This window comes from Toxorhynchites rutilus, chromosome 2 (genome assembly GCF_029784135.1).
Source record: "Toxorhynchites rutilus septentrionalis strain SRP chromosome 2, ASM2978413v1, whole genome shotgun sequence".
NCBI lineage: Eukaryota > Metazoa > Arthropoda > Insecta > Diptera > Culicidae > Toxorhynchites > Toxorhynchites rutilus.
Genome location: NC_073745.1, coordinates 12,555,679 through 12,570,631, shown reverse-complemented (window position 1 = coordinate 12,570,631; position 14,953 = coordinate 12,555,679). Strand labels below are relative to the sequence as shown.

At 39.0% G+C, this 14,953-nt stretch overlaps 1 protein-coding gene across 4 annotated transcripts in view; it reads right to left on the bottom strand.

Moving 5' to 3' along the window:
• Positions 1-658: 658 nt before the first annotated feature.
• LOC129767817 (zinc finger protein OZF) overlaps positions 659-14,953 on the bottom strand; it is a 34,501-nt gene continuing 20,206 nt past the window's right edge. For 3 of the 4 annotated variants that reach the window (XM_055769038.1, XM_055769041.1, XM_055769039.1), the window contains exons 2-5: positions 5,912-7,147; positions 2,154-2,537; positions 1,807-2,088; positions 659-1,742 (exon numbers count right to left, since the gene is read on the bottom strand). In XM_055769038.1, the coding sequence (XP_055625013.1) occupies positions 1,419-1,742; positions 1,807-2,088; positions 2,154-2,537; positions 5,912-6,505 (1,584 nt within the window). In that variant the 5' untranslated portion in view covers positions 6,506-7,147 and the 3' untranslated portion in view covers positions 659-1,418. Of the gene's footprint in view, positions 1,743-1,806; positions 2,089-2,153; positions 2,538-5,911; positions 7,148-7,270; positions 14,728-14,953 lie in introns of those variants that run through there. The other variant, XM_055769040.1, reaches the window with a different exon arrangement.

Genomic DNA, 14,953 nt, shown 5'->3' with positions numbered 1-14,953 from the left:
TTTTAACTTCACAATCCTGTGGGGAATCATCAAACTAGGCTATCATCGGCTCACCAAGAAAATAATTGTTCAGGAATCTGTGTGTCATTTGGTTTCGCATATCGCAGATGAAAGTCTTAGCACTTGAAAAGCATCTTTTTTTCGTAAATATATATTTTGAGAAATAATACTGTCAAGTTGTCTAGCCCCTGCGTTGTTCTGTTTGTGGGTGATACCATTCAAAGGAAACAACTTTTGTGATTGTGTAACTATAAAAAAGGTAACATAAAGCGGTGTCAACATTCTTGTTCTTGAAAAGAAAGAAAAAACGGAGCTCAATAAAGTGTACCATTTCTCAAAAGTAAGTATTCAATCACAGGTTGAAATTTTTGTTCTATTTGAATGACTACTGCCTTTCACTTACTGAACCCTGCTACAACTTGGAAATATTGTTATGAAAGATTGCATTTACAAAAAGTAAATTGAAATACTAAAAAAAACATTTCTGGCTTCCACTTACCATACAGCCCAGACATGCGAACACGATTGCTAGACAATTCTTCTTGATAGAAATTCATTTCAAAGCTTTATTGGATGGATCCCATAGCATCCCAAAATTGTAAAAAATGTAAAAATAATTCAGGAGGGCAATTTCGGCACTAAATAAGAACGATGTCTATAAACTTCAATATACGCACCAAAGCGTTGTACATCATTCAATGTTTTAGGTACAAACATCTAGATTAAATTCACTACACTATGCTAAATTTCTCATATTCATTTTCATTTACACTGGCATCGCATATGCTGCTTCGGTTCAATTTCAATTTCATGAGAAATTTCACTCACGGAAATGAACGCTTCTATCTTTTTGGTTTTAGCTCTCATAAGATTGATAATGTACAAAAATTTCTACAAAATCATAAAGTGTGTTTCTCAGCTATTTTTAAACTACCTTTTCCTTTGTTGGGTTAAGAGCGTAATGGCATCTGATTGACTAGATCACCGATGACTCCTGTTCATTTCCTTGCGGTAACGCTGAATTGTGTCAATCGGTAGGCAGTAGGGATGGTCGTGTCTACTTTTTCTCATAAACAAACCAATCGAATGTATAGGGAGACCTCAAAAACGGGTAACTAAATATACGTAATAATTCCATCTAAAATAATATTTGGCAAGTTTCATTCTTTGCTATGGCAAGTTAGCTCCTGTATGCTGTTGAACTTAAAACTAAAACGTTAGAAAAAAGGTTATTAAAGTTAGTAACTATCAAATTTCTTTTATGTTGGGATTTCATGTGATCTATCTGCCAATTTGCTATTTTAAAATGAATCCAAGCTGCCACGAACAGTTTCAACGAGTAATAATGTTATAAAAAATGGATAAGAAGTTAACTTTGTCAACTGTACCAATGAGATAAATGGGTCCAATCGATGAACTTAATTGGTCAAATCCTCCAACAACTCCTCGGTACTTCGATTAGCTTTTTTGAACTCTTCCATATACTTGACCGGAACGGTCCACTCGAGCAGTTCTTGGACGTTTTGTTTCAGACGAAGAGCCGGATCCATTGTTTTATCTTCGTATACCTTGCGACCAGCGCATTTCAACGAGTCAACTAAAACGTTATCGATTAAACGCTTATCAAATCCTAAATCTTTCAATCGCTCTTCGGTCGAAATTTTTTTAAGCAGTATCGCTACCAGGAATCTCATGTTAGACAGTGGCATTGGGGGATCGACTCCACTGTTAGCTGCTTTAACCTGGAAATATGTGTGATTTATGGAATTAGTTACGTACAAAATATTTATACCCGATTTCACTCACATTTCGATCAATAATCTCTTCAACACTGGTTGGCGTTTGTGCTGTTTCCGGTGCACACGATGTAACGTGATTTTGATGGTCTAGTTTTGTTTTGAAAAAGACATTGCAATTCTTACATAGATACGATTTATCCTGATTGTGTATAGAGAGCATATGTTTCTTCAAGTGTGGAAGTTGCGAAAAGCCCACACTGCAAATGGGACATTCGAACGGTTTCTCTCCGGTGTGTTTGCGAATGTGCAGCTTGAGAACGCTCGAGTGAGCGAAGGCTTGCCAGCAAACCTGAATCGTTTGGATGAAAATATCATAAGCAATAAGACGGGGAATTAACGTAGAAAACGCCTTACCTGACACCGATAGGGTCTCTCACCCGTGTGGATACGCTGATGAACCACCAGCTGCGACCGCTGGGAGAAAACAGCACCACAAACGGCACAGCCGTGCGGACGAATCATCTTGTGGGTTCTCATGTGCTGCGGAAGATGACCTTTGAACATTTTGTTGCATATTTTACAGTGGAAAGCCTTGAGGTTTGCATGATAGCACAGGAGGTGTTTCTTCAGTGCATCCGGCCGGTAGAATCCTTTGCCACAGATATGACACGTGTAATCCCGAATGTCGAAATGGCTCTTCAAGTGCATCCTCAAATTGGCAGCACACGAAAATGCAGACGTGCAGTGGGGACATTTATGCTTCCGTACACCGTTATGAGTGGCAAGATGCTGAGTTAACTGGAACGAATACATGATCGTTAAGGTACTTTGTATCAATATTTTCAAGAATATATGTATATAACCGCAGTATTCAACGTCAAAACATCAATCGAGTCAACCTCGAGTCATTGGAATTACGTGGTACTTGTCAACGAAACATGAAAGAAATAAGCTGTGTGAAAACGTGAGAAAAAAAATTCGATGAAAACATGAAAAGATGGAAACGCGCGGAGAACGGGTCATGCGACGTAAAAGCAATATTTGTATAAATAATCAATTTATCGTGTTTTTGATTACAGCGCCGTGTTAGTTTTATTCCCCGCCACCACCCCATCACAAGTTTGTCCCTAAATCAAACTTCCAACAGTGCCTCCAGGATAAACACTGGATCGGTGCCACACGGGAAAATGATGGGGACGCGTATTCGAAACTGTGGATAGTACAACGGGAACTCGAAGAGAAGATGTGAAATTCACAAAAATCAGGGAGGCGTGGTTGTCACAAACAGGCGAATAATTTCCACAGTGTTTTGCTTGGGAGCTGGGCGATTTGGATTTTGAGCAACGATTTAGTTTGTACACGTGTGCAGGAAAAAGGCAGAAACACGGCGTTGATAGGATTTTTGTTCTTAATTTACGAAGTTAATTATGAACTTTGTTGCCACAAACCATCTACTGTTAGCAGTATTCAACACGAGTCTCCGGAATCACGGTAAAATACTACACCTTCGATTGTGGTATTTCTTCGACTTTGCAACGTAGTGTTAATACTCGTGTAATCCGTGTAATTCCACAGTACTTGGTTGAGATTCCGTTGTCACTATTGTTTTTCGGTTGGCATTTTTAATGAGTATAGGGACTAAGACTAAAGATGTTACGTCTATACTAGACGCATATACTATTGTTGAGTTTGAAGTTTATCTAGCTTTCATTCGTATACTAACTAAATTGGAAATTTGACCTGTGAGAATTATTGATCGTCAAATTCGCAGACGAATAGTCAAAGAATGTTGTGCATATCATTGGCTGAGATTGCTGAGATCCAACAAACCAACAAATTCTGACCCCGTACAGGGGGCTCGGGGTGAGCACGACAACTAGTCTTCATACTGATGGAGATCAAACCAGATCAGTCATCAGACTAAAATTTGGGAAACGTAAAATGTGTGCTGCTGCTATAGATTGGTATGAGGCGTATCAGGAGAGAACGTCTTAAAATTGCATTACTCGTCGAGATTTACTGTTATTTCGAAATATTTTTTTGTTAAGAAAAATGTTTTTTTTGCGCTTGGTCGTTCTTTCATCTGAAAAGTTCGATTTTTGAGATTTTTTTTTGTAAGTTAACTGTAAATCTCAACGTGTCATTAAATTTTAAGACATTTGCCATCAAAAAAAAAAGTCACAGGAGGGTTGTGTCCAAAACACGACCGCATAATTGAAGTAGGATTCCGTTGAGCTATCGTTAAATTCTTTGATAATAATTTGGCATTGTTTGTACACTCCATCATTGTTTACAACCGAGTGATGATGACAGAAGGATAGTAATTAGTCGTTGGATGGTGCGTATCACGATAGAAGATGCCAAAGATATGAGAAGCCGCCTTCTGTGACCTCGGACGAGATGGCTCCTGTGTTCTGTATGGATGAAATGGTGCGCCAGGAAAAAAACTCTCCAATGTAACATAAGATAATTATTATTATCGAACACAATTATCCATTTTTAGCACCAGAAAAACATGTTATTTTATTATAGAGAAAATAAATTTAAAATGGAAAAGGAAATTTTCAATTATGATTTTTACTTCCTGAATGTTGGATCAATCATTTTCCATTTTTTCCATTTTCGCTTCAAACCCAAAGGAACACGGTGCTATATGCCTCAATGCGAATTTCAATTGGACTAAGAGCACCTATTACGATATGTCGAGATTACCTATGGGAGATTACTTTTTCGAATATTCCTTCACTTTTTCAATTTTTCTCGCCACATAAACTTTCCTTGGGTGAAAATGAACACAAGAAAACAGACAGACTTAAACCGGACGTTCCGTTCTCGAGCGGGAACACACATTAGTTTTTATTTATGAAAATTAAAATAAAGCGTTCACATTTCAAATCATCTTACATGGTAGCGATTGTATATATATATATATATATATATATATATATATATATATATATATATATATATATATATATATATATATATATATATAATATAATTTTACGTTTACACTTGGGCTAAATGTTTCACAATGCATGATCGGTCATGGATATGAAATTTCACGAAACAACCAACATTGAAGTTCCAAATTTAAATTTTATTCGCTAGAATTAGTCGTATCACTCACCTTAATTGTAATTCAAAAATGTCCCCGACTTGCCTATATTTGCAATGCCAATTTCCATGGTTTTGGAATCTCTGTTAGGAAACACAATCCGGTGGGGACAAAAGCTCCCATTACTTTCATGTATTTGCAATGCCTATTTATCCAGGCACTTTGAATTCAAAATCTGTAGTTTCATAAAATATATAATTTCATTTATTTTCACTGTAATGAATTGTTAGCTCAGGAGAGCTCAAAAGGGTTGAGGCGAAACTCTCGTAAATCTGTCAGAAACTGATCAATTATTGTGTGTACAAGAGGAAGTTTGTAGCTTCAATTTGGACCAATAAGAACAAGGTATTTCCGTTTGGAGGGTTTTCGATTGTTTGATAGTTAGTAGTGAATAATATAATATATTATCTTATTCATTGTGATGAATTATTATAGAGTGCTCAGATCGATTGATGCAAAAATCCCGTAAATCCATCGTGAATTAATTTAGTAAAAGTTGTAAGCCGCCGCTTGTGTAGTCAGTTTCGACCAATCAAAACTTAGTATTTCTGTGCCACTCTCCCTTAAGTCCGATTGAGCTGAATCTTGCCATAGAGTGTTTTTTCGAGGTAGTAAGTATTTTGTATAGGGTAACTTTTTCATCAAATTTTTCAAATTTTAGGGTCGATTTTTCCTATACATTCATTGGCACCCTAATATACACACTAGAGTGCCAATGAAAATGGACATCTCGAATTTTAAAAGCGAACTTGAAATATGAAGTTAAAAATATTTCGTCTCCACGTGTTTCTTCTTCTTCTTCTTTTTGGCTTTAAGAGGGTTTAAACTTTTCAGTTCATTCGCCTCTACTCCACGTGTTCATTTTTAACGAAATCACTAGATCAATCAATTACAAACTAATCAATAAAAACACCAATTTTGCACCCTGTATTTTTGTCGAATGTACTTCAAAACGGTTATGGTGGTGATAACTTATCCCGTATGCAAATTTTCGAGTGACACGATTCGATTTGAATCTGTTTTATTTGGATGGAACAAAAGAATTGACACTCACCTGACCACCACGCGCGAACGTCTTCGGACATTTCGGGCATTTGTAGGGTTTTTCCCCAGTATGAACTCTCATGTGCAACCGCAACCGCTCCTTGATCGGGAACGACCTCCCACAAAGATCGCATGTATACAACGTGTCCGTTCCATGTTGGGAAGCAATGTGATTCTTCAGACAGCCAGCTTGCCGGAACCGGCTTCCACAGTGCTGACAACCGTACGGCCGTTCGTCGTTGTGTATCCGAAGATGTTTCCGTAAATCACTGATGCCTAGGAAATTCTTATGGCACACCTGACAGAGGTACACTTTTCGTTCCTTTTTCTTACCGGATTGTTTTTCATTCTCGGACTCCGATACGGATGATGCAGCACCAGCGGCAGCTTCGTTATCGACAGCCGACTCGACTACACTGTTTTCCAGATCCTCCTCTATCTCTGGCTGAATTGGTTCATCAATCGGTTTTGTTGCTTCTGATTCATTTGAAATCACCGGTTCGTTGTTATTGTTCTCTCTTTGGATGTCCGATTTCCTGGTTTTCCGTTTAGCGGCCTCTGAAGTCGATTTGGTAGTAGCCTTACTTTGACGAGCCCGCTTCATTTTATGTTAGTTATTGTTATGGTTAGAAGATGACAATCCACCGAAAAGGAGATATAGCGATAGTTTAACGGTTAAATTAAATGCACAGTTGTACTTTAGCTACAGCTTCGCTTATGGCACACAATCTTTGGTTCTTGTTTTCTCTGCCCAAATGTGACGGACACATTTGACCGATTGTTAGTGAAAGAGCAGGGAAACAAAAGTTCGTGTTAGTAACACCACCACCAGATAGCGATAAGTGACTGATCACATCACTGCTACATTTGAATTGACTTTGGTTCTACCAACTACCACCGGCAAAGTTCCGCACGAAACTATTGTCCTGCGAGTTTGCTCCACTTTTTTCCTATATGTGTACCTTTTCTTCACGTTTAAACTTAGCGAGCCAAATCGGTCGGCATTATGCATAAACACACTCGCTTCCTTGCTTTTGTGCTGTCGCTGGCTTCCCTCAGATTTTATATAATATTCATTCGGTCGCAGAGTGACAGAGAGAGCGAAAATGGATTTAAATTTTAATTTATTCTTTTCATTGCGACGAGCAACTTCGATTTCGTCGCTAGTACTGGCTAGTGACTTCCTCCCGGGAGGTCAATCCGAGGTGACACCATGACGCGCGAAATGGTAACGATCGCCGAGGAGCTGGAACGAGGCAAAACAATCATTGGTTACAGTCTGCATTCATTGGTACCGACTAGCAGTGACGGACAGACGTTGAGAAATGTGAATTATAAATAAAAGATTGAGCTAAATTCAAATATTTACCTTCCTTTAGCCACACACGGAGGCAAGCGACTTGGTTCGTATCGAAAACGTTCTTCGCTGACTGGGCGTATCGTGTTTGTGACGACATTAAGATAAGCTGAGTAAACAACTAGCTGCGCTGATAAACTTTTCTAAAACGTGGTATGCGCGTTCTGCTAGCTCTAGCAATGCTGAAGCAATAATAACGAGTTTTCTAGAACTGCAGAGTTGCACACGACCGAACGGCACACCAAAAAGGAACCAAGAATAACTTCAACTCAGGATAAAGTCAGGAACCCCTTCTAAATAGCGTACGGCCGGCAGGATCAACAAGCATATTGCACATCGAGCACAACGCGAGGCTTTTGTTTGGGAGCGAATAGTTGCTTATGTACTGAACATACCATGCGTTATGTAAAAGAAAGCACACTTCCCCTTCCTAACGATCGTCACTGCGTTATGCGGGGTCGATTTTGAAGCGATAAAGAGGTTCGACGCTATCTTCAAACTTTGGCAAACAAAATAACAATACTGGGTGAGGAACATTGTGTTCCATGTTTTGCTTCAGAAGTATTGAGTGCAATCAGCCGATAGATTTGATACTATTAGCTTGCGAACTTAAAATATTAATAACATCAAAAAAGACAGAAGTGTGCAATTTTCCAGATGTTACAAGGATTTGTGCCTACTCTAGCATTCAAGTATTTTGCGCATGCTTTCCCCCATTTATTCCGTTTATATATCTTCCCTCCATATTGCACCAATGCGCAGTTCCTTTATCCCGCTGATCCCTGCACGTATCGAGCGCGCCCATTCGTATAGGGGAGGGTAGGGTAAGACGCCTATTTTAAGCAAAACTGGATGAAACATGTAGTTTTACTACATATTTCAACGTTCCTTAACATCCACAACGTAGCCACATCTGTTTTCTTTGTAATGAATTGAACTAAAATGAGTACTAATAAAGAAACCAAAATATGCGGACGCGATTGCTCTAGCCACGAATTCCAAAGATGGTTTATCTCCATTAGAGGAGTATAACTTTCTTTCTAGTTTGATCTATGACAGCGCGGTTCGCGATCAAACGAAACCTTTCCCATGTTCCACTATTCGTCGAAGACCTCTCAATCCATGGTGGGAAAGTCAGTGTCCCAAGCTTTATGTAGAAAAATCGAATGCATTCAAAGCTTTTCGGAAACGTGGAACCAAAATTTTCAAACGTATTCAACATGATCAAAGGGAAAAACGTGCTTATTAGCGAAATTTCGTGGGAGGTTTGTCACGAGAAACATCAATGAAAAAATTATGGAAAGTGGCTCGAAACATGAGAAATCGCTCTTCATCGAATGAAAGCGAAGAATATTCACATCGATGGATTTTGAATTTTGTACGGAATGTGTGTCCTGATTCCGTTCCCGTGCAAAAAAAAACTGTTCGAGATATACCACAAGATAGGTGTGATCTTGATTTTGAGTTCTCGATGGTAGTATTCACTCTTGCTCCCCCTTCTTGTAACAATTCTGCTCCAGGATTGGATAGAACTAAGTTCAACTTGTTGAAAAACCTCCCCGATGTGGCGAAACATCGCTTGTCGAATTCATTCAATAGGTTTCTCGGGCATAGTATTGTTCCGGATGATTGGAGACAAGTACGAGTTATAGCTATTTAAAAACCAAGAAATCCCGCGTCCAACTTCAATTCGAACCGCCCCATAGCAATGCTGTCTTATGTACGGAAATTGTTGGATAAAATGATCTTGTTTCGCCTTGATCAATGGATTGAAACAAATGGTCTAATCTCAGATACACAATAAGGGTTCCGCCGGGGCAAGGGGACGAATGATTGTCTTGCGTTGCTTTCTTCAGAAATTCAAATGACTTACGACTTTGATTCATTTTCGATAGAAGTCCTGTCAGACAAATTATAATATAATATTATAACATGTTGACTTGCTCGTAAGAAACATTCGAACTTTTCTCACGGAGATTCGGCAGTGAGTCGGGTCCCTTACATGGGCCTCCTCCATGGCTCATGTTTGAGCCCCCTTTCGTACAACTTCTACGTAAACGACATTGACAATTACCTTACACAAAATTGCAGCCTGAGACAACTTACAGATGATGGAGTGGTGTCTGTCGTAGGATCCAACGAATCCGACCTGCAAGGACCCTTACAAGATACTTTGAACAAATGGGCAACCTGGGCCATTGGACTCGGGATTAAGTCATCCACGGATAAAACGGAGATGGTCGTCTTTTCTAGGAAGCATAGACCAACAAAATCAAAGCTTCAACTTTTCGGTAAACCGATCACTCATGCTATGTCATCAAGCATCTTGGGGTCTGGTTCGACTCTAAATGTACTTGGGGGGCCCATATTATGTATCTGAGTAAAAAATCTCAACGAAAATAAACTTTCTCCGTACAATTACCGGCACCTGATGGGGAGCCCTTCCACAAGATCTTATCTCAGTGATGGAGTATGGCAGTTTCTGTTTTCAATCAGCTGCCAAAACACACTTCATTAAACTCGAGCAAATTCAGTATCTTTGTATCCGTATAGCGTTGGGATGTATGCCCTCAACGCACACTATGAGTGTCGAGGTTTTGGCCTTATTCAGACGCTGTTATGTCATTACCTTTGTCTGGGTCCCTTCACATTGCTCAATTCCGGGTAATGAGAGGGCTGACTCATTAGCAAAGATAGATGCAATTGAAGGCGATATTTATCAGCGTCAAATCGCCTTCAATGAATTTTATTCTTTAGTCCTCAAAAATACCATCGCTAACTGGCAGCTTAAATGGAACGAAGATGAATTGGGCCGGTGACTTCACTAAATTACTCCTAAGGTTAACCTCAAAACATGGTTCAAAAATTTGGACTTGGTCGAGACTTTATTCGCACCTTCTCCCAACTCATGCCCAATCACTGTGCGTTAAATGCGCTACTCTTTCGTTTCAATCTTGCCGGCAGCAATCTCTGCGTTTGTGGTCAGGGTTATCACGACATCGAGCATGTTGTTTGGTCATACGAGGTGTATTTTGTCGCCAGATCGAATTTAGAAAACTCCTTTCGGGCCCGAGGAAAACAGCCCAATGTCCCGGTGAGATATGTTTTGGCTCAGTTGGACCTTGATTACATGTCCCAAACATATGTTTCCCTTAAAGCTATCGAAGTTCGTTTGTGATTGTCCCTATATCCATATACCCTCCTTTTCTTTCTTTGCGAGTAATGGGTCCCCTTGTAGAATAAGTTGAAATGTAAATACACTATAGATATACGAATAGATTTAAGAATTGAGTTTGATCATCAACATTGTTACAATCTCCTTTATCCCATCCTTTTCCCTTAAAAATATGTCACCCTCCTTAACTCGAGTCAACCGCGATTAATTGGTTTTCTACCTTACTAACCATAGAATTAAGAAAATTGTTTATATATAATTATAAAAATATAGCCTGTAAAAATAAACGAATTATAAAAAAAGAAAACCAAAAAATTATAGGAGATTGTGTTCAGGACACGACCGCATTGTTGACGTAGAACTACGCTGTAGTTTAACTCAAGTCTTTATAATCTCAATAAAAACAATGATTAGTTTATATGTGCTATATATTTGGATCCCTTAAAAGAATATTATTTCACTGGGTTCCAAAGTTATGGATTTTTGTGGTCCTCTTATCTCTAAGTGTTGTAGAGTCCTGTGTAAAAAAAGGGGACCAACTTTAGGAAGCTCGAGTATGAGTTCCTTAGAGATGGGGGTGAGAGGAGGGTAAAAAAAGAAAAAAGGCGCTTGTTTCTAACTGCGGATATTATTTTATAATGCTAAGAAAATTTTGAAATAACCATTCTACCAGTTTGGTCGCCCTGAAATGTTTCTTATTGTAGAATCATTTGACGATAATTGTTTTATGATTCACTCTCGTGCTCGCAGAACAATACAGACAATCGAGATAAGATAAGCGCTCGAGATAAGCGCAGCTGTCATCCTTAGTGAAGAAAGTTTTGCTACTGACAAGCGTAACCAAATCACATACAAAATTTCAGAACGACATTTACTTTCTTGGTGACTAAATAAGCGAAACAAACTTTATCCATAATATTACTCCTCCACCGCATTTCCTTGAGAAAGGCATTCGATCCCTCGCCGTCCAGCTCGTCCAGCAACGATTTCTCGCCCAACAGTCGATTTCCTCCCGAAAAATGAAAGAACAAATGTATGAGGAAATGGGAATGCTTCCAATTTTCATCAATTTAAACCATATACAGACTATGGGATTGAAATGTATAGCATATCAAACAAATCTTAGGGAATTTCCGATTCGTTTGGTATGTAAATCGCCAGAATCCGTTCACGGCAAAAATAGTTATTAACATTAACTTTATTTCATCAAAACGTGACCTGTTTTCTGATTTGGCACCCTTAATAAATTATTCAAACTGATTTGACGTTTATTCAAACTCAATCGATAGCTGCCGTAACATCCGAAAGTGTATTGAAGTTTGTAAAATTTCAATTAGTTTTATAATGCTTCAAAAGTCAGACAGAAGCGGCTAAAGTTGGGGGCTGTCCACATACCACGTGGACAATTTTAGGGGGAGTAGCGGTTACGGAAATGTCCACGTTTGTCCACGGTGAGGGGGGAGGGGGTATAAACATTAAAAAAACAAAACCGCCAGTGTTTCATAACTTAAGAACCAGAAGGGAAAGTCAGGAGTCGAACAAAGTATTTCGGAATCATTTTTTGCTGTTTTTGTGTCAAAACCACCGCGATTATTAGGTAATTGGGCACCAGTTAACGAAATCCGGACGGTCTTCAGGGACTTTCCAGATCAAAACCCATTCGAGAACTTGTGATGAATAATCTTATGAAGGGTAAATTAAGCTAACAAGCAGTATCATTTTTTTTTCTCTATTATAGTGACTTTCAACACATTCAGGCTGGTTCGTCACTTTTACATCCAGTTTTGGAAGAATGTCGGGAGTGAGAATTGAACTCGTGATCTCTGCGTGAGAGTTATGGATGTTACCACTACGCCAGATCGCCTCAACAAGCAGTATCATTATTTAAAAGAACATTGAACTAAAAATGAGTTACGGATTAGAAAATGGTTGTACTTCATGCAAATCCTATTTAAATTTTATAAAGGAGTGATAGTTTTCCATCTGGTTCTTTATTTATGAATCAGCGGCATTTTTTTTTTTATTTTTTTAGCGCCTGAACAAAACAATAAAGTTCGAATGGCCTGTCTTACAAATGTTATTATATCCTACACTATATACTACATTTCAGTCGGAAGCTTAAAGAACATTCCAGCTTAAAAACTGAAACAGCTTAACCAGATTACGTTGACTCATTTTTAGATACTGTGCTAACGTAAGAACTGCTGTACACACAACACGCGGAACGCGACAGGACACGACACTTATGGTTCTTACAAAATTTAAAATGACTGGTAAATTTACGGTCGGATGGAAAACTCCCTTTCTTGGATCTTATGATCACAAGAAAAAAGGATAATACCTTGAAATATGGCATCTACCGAAACCCGACCTCTACGGACCGACTTGCACAAAAGCAAGCTGCCTTTCATTCGATGCCACATCGTCTTTTCAACATTCCGATGGAAAAACGTGAATTTGCAAAAAGGAAGAAAAGAATACAAAATAAAAACGAATTCAAAATAGAATTTAGACGCAACACAATTTTTTCCCCGAATTTTTTTTTCCAAGAAGAGAACAAATGTCCACGTGGACAACAGAGGAAGGAGTATAGAAAATTTCCACGCTTGTCCACGGAGGGGGAGGGGGGTGTCTAAAATCAGGTTTTTTTTTGTCCAGGTGGTATAGGACAGCCCCTTGCATGAAATCATTCGGTTTTATATATATTACTATTTAATGAAACTCGACGAGGTTTTCGGTGCTGAACTATGCTTAATGGTATTTAAAGTAAAAAAAAAGTTGTAAGTTGTAGGTGTTCCCGTGGCCGAGTGGTTAGCGTCACACCTAACATGCCGGGAGTTCGGGTTCGATTCCCGTTCTGATCGAGGGAATTTTTCGTCAAAGAAATTTTCTTTTGACTTGCACTTTGGTCAAGCGTATTCTAGAGTTTGCCACTCAGAATGCATTCGAGGCGTGTTATTTGGCATAGAAATCACAACAAATTACTAATAAAAATGACGCAAGTAATACTACGTTGAGACGGCGAAGTTCCTCTAGGAACGTAGGTGCTATCTAAGAAGAAGAAGAAGCACAATCCTGCCAATTACTGCGTTTTCCATGCTTTTCCATGGTGGTGCATTTTATCGACACGGTGCGTCTTACCCTAAGTTTCCCTATGCTCGGCAGAGTGTGACTCATGCCCGTTCCCTCTATCGACACCATCAGTTGGTCGAACGATCGAACAAGCAAGACGGTAAGACGCAAGCCGGCGATGCGTTCGCACATATGTTTAACAGATTGTCCCGCCAGCGGCAGCCGAGCGCGGGAGAGCTGCATCCAAAAACTAAACAGAGACCTCTCTCGAAGCAACGAACTCGGCAATAGGAACGCTTAATTGGATGGAAGAAATGTGATAAAATTGTATTTGTATACATATGTATGGCTCTTCATCGGTCAGGAGCGCAGAACCCAAGGGTATATGCTACGAGACGAAATTTGATATTTATTATTGTAAATTTCTGCTGTTCAACCCGGTTGGATTGAGTAGTTTTTTTTTCTAGCGTAAGCAGTTTTGACTCTGGTTGAATGATTGGTGAAGAGTTCGAGTATTGCCACATTATGGTGCCTTTGGTCTGTAATGATTTCTACGAGCGCATAAGTTGGAACACTCCGATGCAAATTACGAGGGTGAGCTTCCGGCTTCTCGTTGAATAAATGTGCACAGCAAGATTGCGCCTCGCCTCATTGATGAATCCAGATTATTGTGTTGCGGCTATATGACGATCGTCTTGCGGGCGGTCACGGTCTATCAGTCTAGAACAATGACCAGTATTGTACAGTGACTGATTGCGAGGAGTGTTGCGGTCATAATTATGCCATGGAGACACACAATCGGGCTGCATGTGATGATTCAGCGAAGTCATTGGTGCTGTTTAGTTTATCTTCGAAATACGCGAGTCGAACTGTTTTCATTATCTTATCTGAGATATTTGCGCAGAAACTCCAATAACTGTTATCATTACATGCGATCTAATTGTATCACTATTATAATAGTAGACCAGCTTATCATGGAAGGTGATTCCCATTGAAACATACATATTGACTGCCTACTTTAGATTCAGGTCCGTGGGGATTCACAACACCCGTACGATTTTGACAACGAGCATCAAAAGTTAATGTTGACAAATTTTTTATTCGATTTTTATTTTTCTACCATATTATTGTAATTGTTCTAACAGATGGAAACAAAAATTTTGGAATTTCTTTCTTAAGCTGTCAAAAAAAGACTAACATACTTGAAGAAGATCTGATTTATTGGAATTAACACTTTGACTGCCACTGACGTGACACTGAATTTTCGCTCAGCCTGCGTCAGTCACTGCTGACTAACAATATAACATATGACAATAAAGGTAACTAATATAAGCATATAAGCTTGTAAGCATTCCCTTACGAACAAAAATACCTTCCAAAAAGATAACAAACGATGGCCCTAATACGTTAAAAAATTTCCATAGAGTCGCTATAAAACCGTGGCACTC